Source organism: Castanea sativa, chromosome 4 (assembly GCF_040712315.1).
Source record: "Castanea sativa cultivar Marrone di Chiusa Pesio chromosome 4, ASM4071231v1".
Classification (NCBI taxonomy): domain Eukaryota; kingdom Viridiplantae; phylum Streptophyta; class Magnoliopsida; order Fagales; family Fagaceae; genus Castanea; species Castanea sativa.
In genome coordinates, this window is record NC_134016.1 from 321,565 (window position 1) to 340,581 (window position 19,017).

The following is a 19,017-nucleotide window of genomic DNA, read 5'->3' on the forward strand; positions in this document are numbered from 1 at the left end:
TTCGTGTTGTTATCCAGAGAGTAAACTATTAATGCCTGTTTCACAGCCTCTTTATTAGGGAAAATCAACCCTTTGCCAAAATTCATTCCCCGCCCCCAACTTGATGAAAATGGTATCTCAACATTTGAAGAATCAACTATATTATCCCAAGTGTTTGTATGGAATGACAGGCCATAAGCTTCATATGTAGGGACTGTAGCATGATCACCATTGCCTATATCATCTTGAAACTCTATAGCATCATCATCATCATCATCCACGACATCATGACAGACATTGTCAACATTTTCATAGTTTATAGTATTCTCGTTAAAGTCATCGCTCCCAATCATCTCTTCATACTTATCTCTACCATGATCAACATCATCTTCGTCTTTGTCTTCGCCTTCCCCCCTAGAGATTGAATATATTCTTGTTGATAACTAGATCTGCAAGCCTCCATTGGAGTTGGTGTCTCTTGACATGGTAGTGTATAACCCCAATTATAGTGCACGGGGTAAGAGTCGGATGACTATCTGCATGTAATGATTGGAATTCTTCCCCGCCACCACCCTCCAAAGTTGTTTGTTGCACATCTTCACCGCCAACTTCTATACAAGGCTCCACACTTATATACAACTCAGCAGCTTTTAATTGGGGTGTAGAGTTTATCCTGTCAAACATAATCTTAACATGCTTGTCTCCTTTTATTTCAATAGGCGTGAAGACAATATGGTCACTGAACACTGCAAGAAGAGCACGATATGTAATTTTTATGTCACGCAACCGACAGTCCAAATTTAGTTCTTTCATAATTTTCTTTTTCAACTTCTTCAAATTGATCTCCCGCCGTTTTTTTAGCTGAATAATTTCTAACTTTGTACTAGACCCTTTATATGTCACTCCATAAGTCACATCATTGCAGAGCTCCCCACTATAATATAGATATAAATCAATCGAACTCATTACAAGCCTACAAGTCAAATAAGTTTACTGAAAGTTAGTGACAAATATAACACCTTTATTCGATATGAACTACAAAATATTGCCTCAAGGCAAATATAAAGATAACATTGTATAGTCCACCAAACAACTATAAACAAATTTTTAAACTCAAACAAATTTGTACATGGTCGCTAACCTTAAAAAATTAATACGTTACACCTTACAACTAACAACACATTGCAAATAAACAACATGTTACCCATTCATTCGCATTATACATAACAACACATTACAACGAAAAACCCATTGCATTTTCCAAATAACAACCCATTACAAAGTACAAATGACAAATGCCAAACACAATAATAATAATAATAATAATAATAATAATAATAATAATAATAATAATAATAATGGCCTACTCAATACGGCACTACTCAATATGACAAATTGATCTCTTTATACTAATTCATTTGTTCTTTATATAAGATATGAATATATACTGCTCAATATGGCACTGCTCTGTAAATTCTTATTATTGATGTTACCTGCTTTTATAATAAAACAAGTGTGGCTATCAACTTTTAGCAAGCTTGTTTATTAAGAGAAGTTCATGTTTCTTGAATCCTGCCACTATAATTTACAATGTATACATAGAAGAGCTCAAACTTTTCTTTGCTGGGAATTTTATGGTGACAGTTGATTGCTTTTAACTAATAATAATAATAATATTTTGATAAAAAAAACTAATAATAATAATATAACAGCACATTATAATAATGATAATGATAATAAACTACCATTACAAACAGCACATCATCAACAATATATATATATATCAAATGAAAAAGTGAGTAATTTATTAAAAAAAAAATTGAAGAAGGTTGAATAACCAGGTCTAACAAAAAAATATATATGTATTAAAAATGTTTGAATAAGAGTCATCAGAGTATTAATCTGAAACAGTTGAGATAGTTGTAGTATTAATTGGAAATCGAGTATATCAAACTCGATTTCCATTTAAAAGTTTTTTTTACCGTGCTCGCATAACTGACTTAGGTGGGGTTGAATAGCCCGGAAGTCGAGTATAGTATACTCGACTTTCACTAAAAGTCAAGTATATTATACTCGATTTTATGTGGTGTACAAAGTTTTAAGCAAGCTTGAAGTCGAGTTCACTGTATTCAACTTATGGAAGTCGAGTTTATTGAACTCGACTTCCACGTGGTGTTTTTTTCTTTTTTTAATCCACGTTAGACAGAAATATGTGGTGGGAGTGGACTGAAGTTACCCGGAAGTTCGAGTTTAGTAAAATTGACTTCCAAAAAGAGTCCAACTAACAAATTAAGTTTGAACGCATACCATCGTCCTAAAATTTTTTCCTTATTGTATTGTTTGCCAAATTTTGCCCTACATACTGCCTACATAACGTAACATGTGTTGTTGTGTTGGGTCCACCCAGTTTTTCATTTGTTTGGAGTTGATGTTTGCACTGATTAGCGGTCGGTCTCGGTCAGCAAATTTTAATCTTTAGCCTATAAAGGGCCAAACCCCATAAATTTTCACATTTAATTTTATTTTTGGCCCATAAGGTTTTTCTAAAATGGCAGTGGCAACTTGATAATCCCACCAGCTGCTTTACAGCTCCTCCATCCCACTCTTCTTATTGTGATTCTATAAATTCGCTTAATTCCATCCCTAAACCTTTGCTGCAAGAACAGGAAAAATGAAAAAGTGTCAAAAGCCCTTACTCTCATCTCATGTTCAAGTTCTAAGAATGCCAACGTCCCATTGTTCATGATAAGATAAACAATTTGTGATTGAGATATCTTAAATATATTATGCTTTCACCACGCATTAATCACATGGTCTAATCCAATTTATCAACATCACGTGTTGGAAAAATTATATATTCCTTTTCCATACCACACAGAAAAGTTAATTACCGTTAAATAAAGTTGACTTGACTCTTTAGTCTTTAGTCTTTTTAGTCCTTTTTTTTTTTTTTTTTCTAATAGTCTTTAGTCTTTACAAAGAATAGTAAATAAAAAAGTCAACTTGATTGATTCTAAGGATAAGGTCACTGAAACAGAGGTGAGCTTCACGGCGTAGGCATATTTACCAAACATTTCTTTAGACTATTCATCATGGATGAATGATGATAATTACTGGGCCCATGGTGATGTTGATCTTCACACAGTTTATCACTTCATCATGACTTAGTCTTTTTCTATCCGTTTAAGTAGACGTCCAAGTGCAACAAATATTTTTGGGAGGTGTCAAAAGTAATTCTTAAGTGTTTTTGGAGAATGGTGCTCCATCCTTTCATATTTTTGATAAGATCTATCATGTGAGAGGAAGAAGCATCATTTTTTCATATTTTAAGAATACTTAAAAGTTTTATGGTATCAACTACACAAGAATTTTCTCAAACAATTTGAAAACTTGACAAAGGCTAACAAATTTACACCAGGATATACTTGAACTTAATTGTTATAAATATATGATAAATAATATTATTAATAACAGGCCGGCTCAATGTATTTTGGCCATAAGGTAGGATCTGTACTTAAATATTAATTAAATAATATTTTTATGACTTTTAATATATTTGTTTCTTTAAAATATAATTTTATTGCCTTTTTTGATACAAAATTATTCTTTTTTTTTTTTTTAGAATGCTAAATTAGGTTTCTAAACATAAGTTTTCTATTTTCAAAAACTTGTTTTTGGGAATATAAAGAAAAAAACAATTTTCTTGTATTTTTGAAATAAAAAACATGTTTGGTTAGTTGAAATTAAGAAAATATTTTTTTGAAGAAAAAAATAAAAAATACTAAAATATGTTGTTATTAGAATTTGAACTTTAGTGCTAACTTATTAAATGAAACAGATTTATTAAATTAAATGCATATTTTCATTGACTTTTGAAAATTAGAAACTGAAAACAGCATTTTGCATGTTTTCAGTTTCCTTCACGAATTGAGTTTTGAAAATAGTTTTTATTTTATGTCCATTTTGGGTTACCAAACAAGTTTTTTAGTCTCAAAAATAGAAATTTTTTTTTGGAAATAGAAAATAAGGGGAAAAAATAGTTACCAAATATACCCTAAGTTTTTTTTTCTTCTTATAAATAGGAATTTGAGTTTATATCAAAACACATTTTTCATAGTTATGAATTTAAATATGCCTACCAATTTTTTGAGTAATAAATTATTGTAAAGTCTACCTTTTATTCCTTTGGTTTCATTTTAATGCTGATTAAGGTAACATTTTAATATTTTGATGAGTTTTGATTATCATGATAAATTTTGCACCATGTGTATTTATGTGGGGACCATACCATAGTTATCCACTTAAATTTGTGTCATTTATCCACTTAAGTTTTTTTTTTTTTTTTTTTTTGTGCCAAGTGAATTAATGAGTGCAAAATACTAAGAATCTAATACTAATAAACTATAAAATTTATAATAAAAAAAACAATCACATATGCTAAAAAAAAAATCACCACACAACAAAGATCACCACACATTCTATCTTATTAAAAAAATAAAAAAAATAATCGTAAGCAGTATTAAATTTAGGTAAGAATTTTAATATGTGACTAATTATGTTTATTTTTTTTCAAAAAAAAACTATTTAACTAATTATTTATATTTTTATGATAAAAATTGTGTTTAATTTTAAATGTATCCATATTTATACATGTGTTACAAGGAGAGATGAGAGAAGGTCCTAAAAAAACTGACAGTAGTGTATATCCAAAATAACCTAACTCTTGGATACACAACAAAGATTTTAAACCTCTTTAACTCACACTCATTTTCTGATGTGGAAGTAACCCACTATTTTTTCTTTTGGATACTAAGTTTTTGTATTCTAGTTCCACTAACAATTCTCTTTTTTCAATAGATAATATGGAAAATCCACTTAATTTTTCTTATGACATAGTTGATATTAACTAAGATTTCATTAATTTTAATTTAAAATTTTTCTTTCTGCAAACACATTTTAAATAAGTATTGTGAGTTATTTTTGATAAGTAATACATTCATCTGAAAAATGATCTAGCCTTTTGTAAGTGCACAATTGCACCTGGACCCAAGAACAGTTATGGGCTCAGGCCCAATGAGCCTTAAACAATAAAAATTTGTAGAGAGTGGGCTTGAAACCCAGGTTAGAAGTGAGTGAAGATTAAATGACAAACTAAAGATTGCCAGTATTTGGAAACAGCAAGAAGTAATATAAATAGGTCTCCTCGGACGTAGGCCGAGAGCTGTTCTTATATTATCTCTCTCTCTTTGTCCTTTTTCTTTTTAGGTTACAAAAAGTCCCGTCCTCATTTCTGTTCTAGATCTCCCCTTAAATACTCTTCTTTTTAATACTTTATACACGTGTTGCCCCAACTCCTCTCTTAGCCTAGATATTTCTTTTCTTAGTGCCTTTGAACAGTAACTAGAAGTTTCCCTTCCACTGTTCAAGTGTCACCTCCCCATTAATGCGGCCAGGGTGGTAGGTGCAGGGTCTTTAATGTGGAGGTAGCAGCCTTTACCTTTGACACTTTCCCAACATCGGTGCTTCTAGGACATTCAAGGGTTCACCCCCTTTAACCACTGGTCTTGACCGTGTCATTCACTAACCTGTACCATGAAGTCCCAGGTTCTCCGGTGTTAGTCCGAGGAGAAAAACATCCTCGGCTGGATCCTCGGATCCTCGGCGCATGGGCCGACCTAAAGTACCTACAAGCCCTAAACCCAAGAGCAGGTCGGCCTTCCTTAGTAAGGCCCAACGGCCCATATCCCTATTAAGATCTTTTTACCCCCCACACCTTTTATATAATTTTGTACATTAATGGGAGTTTTTTCATTTTTTGATAAACTCTTTTTATTTTTTTGTAACTTTTAGTTTTGTAAATAAATCTAAATCATCAATATCAAAATAAATATCATATTTGAGAAAACATTCAAGATTAAGACAATATTTATTCAAACTATATTGTCTAGATTTTAATTTTTCAATAATAATTAAAGTTGAAAGGAGAGAGCAGTCAAACACCATGCATTAATTGATAAGCAACTAAAGAGAGAGAGAGAGAGAGAGTAGCAAGGTGAACAGTGAGCTAGGAAAAAAAAAAGATTTTGATGTCTTCATAAATGAGGAGACGTGGAACTGTGGTTTTTTCTTTTTTCTTTTGGTTGTCGTTGTTTTAAGAGATAGTCATGGTTACTCTCTTAGCAATGTTGGATTTCATGTAGTAAACATTGGATTTCAGTAATGAATTTGATTGGAAAACTATTAATTTTTATTTTAATTTTAATAGAGAAAAAAAAAAAAGGAAAAGTCTGTTTACCCTCCATTAATATTTTTTTGAGAGATGGAAAATTTTTACACTTTTGAATTGCCACAAATAATGTAAAACACGTTACTAGAGTGCACAACATTGAAAGTGAAGATAATTTTTATTGACTAAAATTTTTGGATCTTAATTAAAATTATTGTACTGTGAAACAAATAAACAGTGCATTGTAAAAACCAATAAAAATGCCTTAATTCTTTTCTTTTTTTGCTAGGTGTGAGGCAGTATTATTGTTTTATATTTTTATATTAAGTTGTAAGTAAAATGGATATAGTATACTTTTTTGGTTAATAATAGAGGGCCTTTTTTTCATATGGGGCCTTATTCCATTGCCTAATTTCCTAATGGTTGAGCCACCACAATTAAATGGTTTGATATCTTATCGTTGGACCAAAAATATTTGATTTTAGTGAAAAATATAAGTGACAAATTTTATGGGGACAAAATTAAATATTAAAATCAATGGCTTTGGCCCTAGATAGAGGTGAGCTATATAGCCCAATTGGATGGTGCTTTAGTAAGTTGACCTTTCTATTTTTTTTTTTTTTTTTATAATGCTAAAGTGCAAGTTCATTTATGCAACAAAATTTAGAAAGATGGTAAAAAAAAAAATGTGTATTTGATACTCTTATTAGTGGATTCCAGTTAGTTGAATTGGTAAAGTTTTTTGTTATCTAATTGGAGATCTAAAGTTTAAAACATACTGACACCAAAAATCAATTTTAAATTTGGTAACTTTAGCCACAAATCAATATCAATATATATATAGAGATAAGCAGAGACCTCGTGCGGGAGTGCATGAAATCTTGTCAAATGACGCTCTAATTTTATATTTAGCTTCTTTTTTTTTACTTCTTTCATTAAGTTTTTTTTATATCAATATGAGCTGTGATGGTCCCACGCGTTTTCACTTTTCAGTTTTCTATTAAAAAGTGAGAATATACAATTTGATCAATTCACCAATATTTCATACTTTTTTTTTTTTTTTTTGATGAAGTTTCATACTTTTCTCACAATTCATAATTTTGAGTAAAGTTTGTGTTCTAGAAATTTTTTTCGCATAATCCTTCAGACAGTTCCATTATTTTTTCAAAGAAGACATTTCTTTAAAGGAAATTGTATTAATGCAATCCTTCTATGTAAAACTCTCTCTTCTTCCCTTTCCCTTCCCTTACTTTTTCCTCCTTCCTTCCTTTTCAATCATCTCCCTTACAACCAAACAGGATATTAGTTTCCAAATTCAACTAATAAAAAAAGAAATGTTTAGAGGATATTAATAAAAAGAGTCCAAATTTCATAAGAATGGGGTGTAAAATTCATATTTTATACCATCTAATGAGAGACTGTTACATTAACTTTTTACTTAAAACTCAGTACATCATACCGCGATTGATAACATCTTAATAAACTCCCATTTTGGTTGAATTTTCATATGAGTATTATAATTGATTGAGTGTGGATATGCTTATTCTTTAATATATGATAAGATGATGTGGCATGTTGGAATTGGAGGGTGTAAAACTTGGGTTTTAAACTACATCCTTATAAAATTTAATCTTTAATAAAAATATGTAAAAAAACATGTTTAATTACCATTTTAGTCTTTAACACTTGTACTATGTGTCAAAATGGTTTTTAACATCTTAAACTTATCAATTTTATTTCTAAACTTTTAATATTGTGTCAAAATAATCCTTATTATTAAGTGGTACATGAAAAAAATTGATGTATCTAATATTAATATCAAAATAATATTTTTATGTCATCTAAGCTATCCTTTGAATTATCACATGTCCTTAATTATAAAATAAAATAAAATATTTGAAAATATATTATTTGCATCTCCATAAGTAAATGAGATGTTATTTTATTAGCAGAAATTGAAAATTTCTTTTCTTTTTTTTTCCTCTACTTTCTTGGAAACCAAACGAGGTTTAATTCTTGACATTTTAGTTAAAGTGCTCATGAACATCATCTGAAAAACCTACTATTTACCTAATTTTAAAATAAAAATTTTTAAAAAACAAAAATCCAAATATCAATTTTTTACATTATCATTTTTTTTTAAGAAGTTAAAGTTATTACCAATTATTCTATAAAAATCTAGTAAACTACCATGGTAATGAATATAATTAGTGTCATGTGAACTTGGTAATAAATCAATTTCCTAATTATTTTCTATTTTGTGTTTAAAAATTTATACATTCATTTAATAAAACTAATGTGTAACCCCGTATGTATGCACAAGTACATCTAAAAACAATCACAATTATATATATATATATATATATGATTTATAATCTAATTGGATATAGACTCTTCGGTTTTTGCACTCAATAATTTACTTACTACAAAAATTAAAAAATTATATGGGATACATGGCGTAAAATTGAACTCCAATTAAAATTCAATTTAGAATCTAATTGAATTTAGACTCTTTGATTTTTGCACCTAATAATTCACTTGACACACAAATTTAAAAATTAGATGAGACACGTGGCACAAAATTAGACTCAAATTTAGAATTGAATTGAATTTTCTTTCAGTTTTGGCTATATTTATAGCAACCTACCATCACTCTATTTAAAATTACATATTGTGCATGAAATCACAATCTCATATATGGCCCTTTTTTAGGAGCCACTATCTCATTAAAAAAAAAAAAGTTAGAATAGTGCAATGTATTTGGAATGGTGAGTCCATCGGTATTTGGAATCCATTTTTTTTAATTAAAAAAAAAACTTAAATTGGACACATGGCACAAAATTAGACAACAATTGGAATCCAATTTAGAATCTAATTGAATTTTCTATCCATTTTGGCTTTAATTATATATATAGACCAGTTATTGGCCCATCCATTGTATGATTTTTTTGGTAAATATTATGACTGGAGAACATTTTTTTGGGAAATAAAAAACTTCTTTCATTTTTATTTAGTGATTTTAAAAAATACAATGAAGGGTTTTATGATAAATTTTGTTAATTTTATGAAATGCATTTATATAAAATAAAACTCATAAAATGCATAAGACATACGTAAAGGTATAATTCGTAACAACGCATGCAATTTTTTTGTATTTTTTTAATTTCTATTAGATCATATTTCTTAAATAAACTGAACAACTATTTCATCACTCCGTTATGCATGTAATGATTGGAATGGTGTTAGTTAGTACATGATTGCTTGATAAACAATATTGAGTAAATTATTTTAATTCAATTTTAAAAAAATTTTGTGAAATTTCCATTTTCATGTCCATTTTTTTTTAATCTAATGGATTTAATTTTTCACATTAGTTTAATTGAATAGTATTTGTGTTTGTACTTCTTCTTTTTTAACTACAATTGATAATTTACAAAATGAGTAAACAACTTATTGAGTATTGCAAAAGATACGAATATGAACATTAAAATGAGCATGACCATGGAGGGAGATTTCTATTCATTTTCTTGAAGAAAAAATGTACTTACAGAAAATTCCAAACTTTATTGGGTAAAAAAGAATCAAGTTATAGATAGGAAAATCAATAAACCAAAAATTTTAGGAGCCTAAGAGGAGCAATTACTCATTTGAAACAACCCAAAATACTCAAGGACTGAAGAGGAAAAAAAAAAAAAAACCATCCACTCCACACTTTCATCACAACTACTTTAGCTCAAGGAAAACAATTTTTTTTTAATAGAAATAATAACAATATATTGTTAACCCCCCAACTTGAACATTTTCTCTCTTAGACCCCAGACACTTTGTGTTTAGGGATGTGTCAATTCAACTACATGGCTCTCCACATATGTGTATATATATATATATAGAACTTCCTTTAAAAAAAATTAATATGTTTATCATAATTAAGGGAAATCTTAATGAGAACATCACTTGAGCATATGTTAAAAAGGCATATACATACCACAAATGGTAAAAGAGAAAGAAAAAGTTGCTAAACCCTTTTAATATGGTTAACTGATTTGCCTCAATCAGTCACCCAAATAACATACTACTTATTCATACCACAATCACAAATGACAATCCAGCATTGCCCATCTGTAATTTCTAATCTGAAAGTACAGATTTCTTTAATAGCTCTACCTTTGTTTTTTTTTTTTTTTTGGCTAATATGTCTTTACTAAAATCATATAAAAATCTCCAAATTAGAGTTTAAAATTAAAATTAAAATTTTAAAACAAATCTAGGCACAATTGCACAAAAACTCCATGTAACTAACTCACACTCAAGAATATTGGACCCCTTTTTCTTCGTATAAATAGGAGGGTCCTAATGGGATGAGGGGGCTAACAATTTTCTCTCCAAAACATTTATTATAGGAACATAAAAGTTTTCTATTGTAGATTTGTCACGCTTAAAGAACATGACTTGTAAACTAATAAAACTAGAGTTCTTAATACCTATAGCAATTTTACAACATCAAGAATAAACCCTAGTGTATACAGTGTCAAATTCCATAGTCTTCTGTTATATTAAATGAGTACTTAATTTTTCTTGCAAAGTATTGAATAGTAAAGCTTCTAGGCCATAGCCTCAATGTATTACCACTCTTAATCATGTTGGACTTGGATTATACCTTTCCACAAGGTATCGTTATGAGATGCAAACAAAGATTGGAGTGTACAGAACGTTTAGCGTGTACACAACGTTTCTAAAATGACAGTGGCAGCTTGATAATCCCACCACCATCCCACTCTTCTTATTATGATTCTATATATTCTCTTAATTCCATTTTCTTGTTTCAAAGACAAGAATTATTTGTAGGAGAGAAAAGAGTGAGAGTACTGCACTATATATATCATCAATATCATCATTTTTGGTTAATTAGATTTTAGGTAGAGATAGAGACAAAGAAAGATGGCAGCTAAAGATGGTCCAACTTTGGAGTACACCCCAACGTGGGTTGTTGCTGTTGTGTGCAGTGTTATCGTCGCCATCTCTCTCGCCGTTGAACGTCTCCTTCACTGCACTGGCAAGGCATGTCTAGTAGTTGTGCATGTTAATCTCTTTTCTGCATCCATCATTTCAATTTCCTTATTAGTCTTAAGACTACTTTGGTAAACTGATCATCATTAATTATTCATATAATGAATGATTCTCTCTCTTTTGCAGTATCTCAAGAAAAAGAACCAGAAGCCTCTCTTTCAAGCCTTACAGAAGATCAAAGAAGGTCACCAGTACTCTCAACTCTCTTTCTCTCTCTATTACTTTTATATATACATACAGATAGAGTTCGATATATTCTGGGTGTGCCTGATCATATCGTTTTATGGTGTGAATGAATGCAGAGTTGATGTTGTTGGGCTTCATATCACTGCTACTCACAGTGTTCCAAACACGGATTGCCAAAATTTGCATGCCCAAGAACTTTGCCAATAAGTGGTTGCCTTGTAAATTAAAAGATGCATCTACTTCTTCTTCTACTACTACCCATTTCCAAACCTTGTTCACTTCTTTTATTCCCGGTCGCCTCCTCTCCGAGGCAACTACTCCCAAAGATTATTGTGCTGAGAAGGGGGTACTTAAAAACTTTTTCTCTTTCTAAATTTTGGAACTTAACCGCAATCAGTGCTTCTATCCATATTACTATTTTGGCTATTGGTGATTGATTAATGGGGTTTTCTAGTTTTGTTGTTTATTTTAATCAAAGTAGATACGAAAATATCGCAAAGGAATCAATTTTTAGTGGAGTTAGTTGACTTTGTCAACGCACCAAAACAATTTTTGTATTTTAGTTTGTAGTTTGAAGTGTATTGAGTACTGTTTATTGGGGGGGAAAAGGGCCATATGAATTTATTTTATTTTTTTAAAGCAAACTACAGATCAATATTTTAATCATGACTTGACTTGGAATAATATTTAATTTTTGAAGTCTTATAAAAACAAATATATTATTGATTGGTGGAATCTTCCGGTCAGTCTTCTCAAAGCAAATGCATTGGTTGCAAATGCATATGCTCTTCTTATCTACATACTTGTTAAATCAACGTGCAGGGTGGATTGTTTGAAATGTCACATATTTGGAATCCTAAATCCTACATTTGACTTTTCACTTTCTACTTTCTTGATTTCTCATAATTTGCTTTTTCTATCATCTTAGTTTAATCCGATTTTGAAACACAAAGGATCATTTTGATTGGGTTGACACTTTACTCCCTCTCTCATTTCTGTAAGACAAAATTTACATAATCTAATTGGTCTGGATGGTTTTACAAAAAAAAAAAAGTTATAATCACATTTGCCATCAATGATCTTCATATTAGGTGCTGAATTAGAACATGTCATAATCCCCAGTATTGTTGATCAAGTCAACCTGGTATAAATAAGAAGATTTGAGAACCAAGGTTCTTAATGCTCATGTTTTAAATATTGCCAAGCATATATGTTTGCTGTTTCAGGGCTTTTCCTGTCTTCCTGGTCACTTACTTTAGATTTCATAGTAAAAAGACTTAGAACTTGGAGATTCAGCTATTATGAAATCGGCCTCCTGGGGCAGGATGGTTAATGTGCTCATGTGAGTTCTAGCTTTAAAACATTCAAGTTAAGTCTGTAAAAATCAAAATCCAAAAGATACAACAATCCAATTGTTTATAGGTAAAGCACACACATAATCAACGTGATCATTAAAACAGAGTAAATTGCGCTAGTTAGCTTGTCCTGAATTACCTTCCTTTTCCTGTATAATAGAAAGATACAACTGCACATACGTAAATTGAATTTAGCATCTATATATAAGAGTCTTTCTTACCTGATGAAGCACCAACTTTCTTCTGATATGCATTGCCAATATAACAGCAAGGATAACTCCCTAAATAAATCATTAAACTTTCACAAAATATTGAGGTTCTAGTCATGGATAAGGTTTCAAGCAGATATGTTTGACTGATTATTTTGGATATGACTTCACAAACTCTTACTAGCCAGGGTGCATTTTCAGAATAAATTCTAAATAACCTTAGATGAAGCATCCCATATATTCTTATTGAAGAGTTTTTTGGTGTTCCAAAGAGCCAAAAAGATTTTTCTAAAAAATTGGTGTTTAATCTTTGGAGTGCTTATTTCTTCGACTAATTCCTGCAATTGCTAGTTATATCTTCAGTATCCTTATATGATACACTAGGTAGCCTTAGAGCAATATGACCTGAGGTGATTGTTAATAGTAGAGTTCTCTCCAAAGCAGTGAAAAAGAATTGCAGAGTATACATTGCCACTTTGAGGCTATAAGACATTAATTACTGTTCCTTATTGTTAGCAGTTTCTTTTCTTTTCTGTTCTTTTCTTCTCCTCCTTTTTCCTTCTTTTGAATTGTCTTTGTGTATCATAGACTCTTGTTCAATCTTCTGCAATAGCTAAATCTTACTGGTAGGAAGCCTGTGTTACAAAATTGTCAGCTAATGTTATATAAATTGTTAATACAAACAAAATATTTTCTCTTCACTGTTTGAAATTGAATAGATCAACATCTTCTAGTGTGGACAGAATTATGTTTTTTTTTTTTTTTTCCAGTTGAGACCTTTGTGGGTTATAACTTATATGCATGCATAACTGAACTCAGCATCATATAAAGTTAATAAGGTCTTCAAAGAATGCTCTAGGAATGCAATCAAAATCTAATTTGTTAACTAAGGTTGCACATGTGTTTATGGATTGAAATATCTTATTAGTTTTTTGCTTTCTTTACATCATTTTTTCAGGGAAAGGTCCCACTTTTATCTCTTACTGCACTGCATCATCTTCACATATTTATCTTTGTGTTAGCTGTTGTGCATGTGACTTTCTGTGCTCTAACCATTCTTTTCGGAGGAGCAAAGGTTAGTTGTCCCTATTCTTATAATTATCCATCTATTTTTTTCTTTTTTTAATTATAACCAAGAATTTTTATTCTTTAACCTTAGAGTCAATTTTTCTATAATATGTTTTAATGGTGTAGATACGTCAATGGAAACATTGGGAGGATTCTATCCTTAAAAAGGAAAACAATCCAGAAGAAGGTAATGCTCAATTTCTCATTAAAAGTTTAAGTCTACAAACTTTCCTGTGTTATGTTTCCTTCTGCTGAATCCCAGATCATAAAATAAATTTTTTCCTTACCTCAATTCTTTGGACTGAATGATATAGAATTGAGTCACTCAGAATTTTTCACAATGGACTGAAATTTCATCATTCACCCTGAAGTGTGTGCATTTTCTTTAGTATCCAACAACTACTTGCCGTTTTTTACTTCTTTTCTCATGAAAATACTGTATTTGCAGTTCTGAAAACAAACTTTACACAAGTCCAAGATCACGATTTTATCAGGAATCGCTTTCTAGGTATTGGCAAAGATTCAGCTTTGTTAGGATGGGTGGTAAGTTATAAAAACCCTTTATAATCAAGTCAATCTGCCTGTTTGACAAGTAATACCAACTATGATTACAACCGCTACTAATTTGATTCATCAATGTTATTAAAAGGATAATGTAATGATCATACTTATCAATAGTTTTTAATGATGGAGAGCATTCATTTCACCATGGTTTCTTGGTCTTTCTTCTTCAGAATATAAATTTCATTGATGAAATTTGTGAAAAATTATAAAGTGACCATACTGACCATTTCCATTTTAAATTCGTTTGATTAAAAGTTGGCTTACTAAGATTCATAACTTAATAGTTTCCGACTGTATCCCAGGTTGTTTTATAAATATCAGGAAAAAGAAAAACCACTATCTTTTACCTCTTCTTGTATGCCAGACTACACGTAATTTTTTTTTTTAAAACCCATGTACTACTCAAATGTTAACAAGCCTGAAATGCATAGGGAAAGGTCAGTTTCAAGACACAAAAAAAGAAAAAGAGATTAACAAAAAATGATTTCGCTCTGAAAATTTAAATGTTGTAGATCACCTTTCCTGTGCATTTTATGTATAATAATCAAGAATGAAATATTTCAGTTATGACATTAGAATATCACTTCCACAGCCATAATATATATAAAAGATAGAAATCATTCTGGGATGCTTGCCTGACTTGTAATGGACATCAGAATTGGGCAGTTAGAACAAAATACACTAATTTTTCTTCTCTACTATTACAAACAAATTTTTTTTTTTTAATGACATCATCATTTTCAGCATTCATTTTTCAAGCAATTTTATGGGTCTGTGACCGAAACAGATTATCTGACAATGCGACAGGGCTTCATTATGGTAAGTTATATAAAGTTCTACATGTATTCAATTTATTATTCTTTTAGTTTTTTTCAAAACCCCATTACTTTTTACTTCACTAGATAATCTTTCTGATTTTTAATATCTTTCTTTTCTATAGACTCACTGCAGAGGAAACCCACAGTTTAATTTCCACAAGTACATGATTCGTGCCCTTGAAGCTGATTTCAGGAAAGTCGTTGGAATAAGGTTAGTCACAATAATTAAAGATATTCCAAGTGCACTCATTATCTCATTTTCTATATTTTGAGCTTATTATTCCTAATGTTAAACCGATAAGAAAGTACTGACTTAGAAGGTTTGTGCTTATGCTCAACCTCTTTTGTTTGAAAACTGGTAGTACTTCTATTTTCCATGTATTTTATTACAATACACTAGCTCTCTGTGCACTAAGTACTTTCTAATCTGATTCCTCTTAGTTGATAGATCCTACTAAATTCTAACTTCATCAATTGCAGTTGGTATCTTTGGTTATTTGTGGTCATTTTCTTGTTGCTGAATGTGGCTGGTAAGCTCTCTCTCTCTCTCCCTCTCACGTTAACAAAGTGTAACAGGTTTTTCGCACATAATTGAATGTATGGCCCTAAGGCCATTCTTAGCAACCCAGTTTTTCTATTCTGACTTGCATTATAATATGGTCCTAACCCAGGTTCTGAAAACAGCGTAGAAATTTTCGTTGTAGAGGTTTCAAGTTCTTATCCATTTGACTCAAATTTCTAAATCTAATTACTGTTGAGTGGAACGTCATGTTCCACGAATTATTCATCAAAATTTCTGAGTTCCAATGACCATAATGCCATAGTCCTTGTCTCTGTTCTAGGCTCAGCTACATGAAGATCATTATCTCCAATCCATCATGTATTCTGACTTTTCTTGCAGGTTGGCATGCGTACTTCTGGATTGCATTCATACCCTTCATTGTAAGTTCTACGTCATAGTTTACCTGTTAAATTGCTTATATATTTATGCAACTTCTAACCTATCACAAGGAGCTTGTACTATCTTAAAGCTGAATGTTACAGTTTTACACCTAGTGTAGATCAAGGAAAAATTGTGGTTGTCAAATATAAAATAGAGTCCTAGATCATCAATTCATAGAAACCATCATATGTCCCCTCAAAAGCTTGACATGCTTATATAGGACCAAATCATAAACATCTCTTGCAGCAGCAATTAAGCATTGCTACAATTCACCCAAGCTTAGGCTCTATAAAAGGAGTCTTACAATCTTACAGGCGCTTCCAGAAATTCAAGGAGCTCTCAGTGGTACGAGATAATTTTTGGGCAAGAATTTGATATATACATGCTCATTCTCCCTAAAAAGGAACCTGTGAAAGATAATAATTATATTAGACTGTATTTTTGCAAGCATGTCTTCTATCATATTCAACTTGGTAAAACATAGAGATCATAATCTCCACCTTATCTAATCATCCAAGTCAACTAAGATTATTTTTAAATAAAATTCTATATGATAAAAAGCAAGAAAATTCCTAAAATTGACGTCATTGATGTTAAGGTGATCCTTCATTCAGTTGACCTCAAACTGTAGCAATGAACAAGCAAAAGCTCTGTTTTCATTATAGTTGACTGTTTAGGACAAATCGAACATGTGCCAAAAGATGTCAAGAAGGATGTTATTCCTGGTTTCATTAAATAGTACTTGAATACTAGTATTTACACATATAAATCTGTTAGAGATATTGGTTTGGGATTTTGTTATTTCTATATGAATTAAATTTCACAATTATGTTGTCAAGACTAAATTCTGTACCCTTCAATTTTAATCCATTTCATCAAGTCCTAACACATGTTTGTGTGTGTGTGTGTGTGTGTCAAAAATATAAGGAAGATTGCATGCACTATTTAAATGGCTGACATTGTTCAATTTTGAGTGTGTGCAATTTCTACACTAGAAGGAAGACTGGATATAGACTTGTATACCACTTTATGATATGTCCCTCATCAGTCAACCATGCCACCTAGCAGCTACATGTTATCTATACTGTTATAGTTGAATAGATGGATTTCAGGCTTTTCAGCCTCTAAAGATAAATGTGTTAGCTCATTTCTAGTGTCTTTTCCATACTTTTGTTTAACTTACCATGTTCTTTTGTTGAAAATAACAATCAAATAAATGATTCATAATAATTGTGTGTCTGCTCAATTCATCAAACTACATGTTCATCTTGTAAATGTCCTAGATAAAATGTTGGGTAAGGGCCATAACATTGATATTGTTTTTTTATATTTTACAGCTTCTACTTGCTGTGGGCACTAAGTTAGAGCATGTAATTATCCAGTTGGCCCAAGAGATTGCCGAGAAACATGTAGCAATTGCAGGTGCTTTGGTAGTTCAACCTTCAGACAATCACTTCTGGTTCCATAGGCCCCGGATTGTTCTCTTGCTGATTCATATCATCCTGTTTCAGAATTCATTTGAACTGGCATTTTTCTTTTGGATATGGGCAAAGCAATTAAAATTCAATATTCATTACATACTAATGAGACATAAATTTGAAATGAAAACTATGGATTGAATTTCTATGATGCTTCAATATGTTACAGGTTCAATATGGATTTGACTCGTGCATAATGGGAGAAATCGGTTATATCATCCCAAGACTTGTTATAGGGTAAAACAGTGATAATGATTATTCTATTCTTGAAATCATGTATTTCTATTGATGAACCAATCTGATGTTAAATGCCAACTTTTATTCATAGGGTATTCGTTCAGTTCGTCTGCAGTTATAGTACCCTACCACTTTATGCAATTGTCACACAAGTGAGTTGGATCATCACTAAGAATTCACCTTCTTTATTATCAATTAATTTATGTTGGGATTTAGGCTGATGAAGATTGCTGAATTCCTTAAAATGTAGATGGGAAGTTCATTTAAGAAGGCTATATTTGAAGAACACATACAAGAAGGGCTTGTTGGTTGGGCTCAAACGGCAAAAAAAAAAAAGGGTTTGAGAAAGGCTGCTAAAGGCTCGACTACTACTACTACTCAGGGTTCTACTACTCATGCATCCGGCCAAATGAGTCCAAAAGATACTACTCCTTTGGCAATTCAGATGAGTGAAGCATCTGCAATGGAAGAAGGCAATGCAGGAGAGATTACAGCTGCAACTCTCTACGGTGGACATAGATAAGGGCATCATAGTCTCACTCAAAACTCTTGTAGTTAGCCGGGTGTTTTTTACATGTTGTAGTTAAGGTGAATTTAGAAATAGTTGTGTTTTGATATATGCTACATATTTATTAAAACTAGTAAGTTATTTATGCGATGCACGAATAATGTTGTAATATTTTATGTAAAATGGTTTTAGAGAATATTGTATTTGTATTATGGCATAATTGTTATAGAACTTTATTAGTAATGAGTTCATCATAAAAAGTAACAATTATAAATTGCACACCCATTTCTATTATAAATATTCAATTGAAATAATGAGAAGAAAAACACTTTGGAGGAATATTATAGAATAAAAAGTTGATATAGAATGTGTCTTCCTC

At 30.9% G+C, this 19,017-nt stretch overlaps 1 protein-coding gene across 1 annotated transcript; it reads left to right on the forward strand.

The window, feature by feature from the left end:
- Positions 1–11,050: 11,050 nt before the first annotated feature.
- Positions 11,051–18,762, forward strand: LOC142631730 (MLO-like protein 1). Its single transcript, XM_075806020.1, has 14 exons — positions 11,051–11,263; positions 11,399–11,456; positions 11,575–11,804; positions 13,981–14,097; positions 14,217–14,277; positions 14,539–14,633; positions 15,399–15,473; positions 15,595–15,683; positions 15,953–16,002; positions 16,374–16,414; positions 17,753–17,962; positions 18,063–18,130; positions 18,222–18,282; positions 18,381–18,762. The coding sequence occupies exons 1-14, from the start codon at positions 11,144–11,146 to the stop codon at positions 18,651–18,653; spliced, it is 1,548 nt and encodes a 515-aa protein (XP_075662135.1). The 5' UTR covers positions 11,051–11,143; the 3' UTR covers positions 18,654–18,762.
- Positions 18,763–19,017: the final 255 nt, after the last annotated feature.

Coding starts and splice junctions, on each gene's coding strand:
- LOC142631730 (XM_075806020.1), top strand. CDS start 11,144: ATGGCAGCTAAAGATGGTCCAACTTTGGAGTACACCCCAACGTGGGTT. Junction 11,264..11,398: donor TCCTTCACTGCACTGGCAAG/GCATGTCTAGTA, acceptor TCTCTTTTGCAG/TATCTCAAGAAAAAGAACCA. Junction 16,003..16,373: donor CTTGTTGCTGAATGTGGCTG/GTAAGCTCTCTC, acceptor CTTTTCTTGCAG/GTTGGCATGCGTACTTCTGG.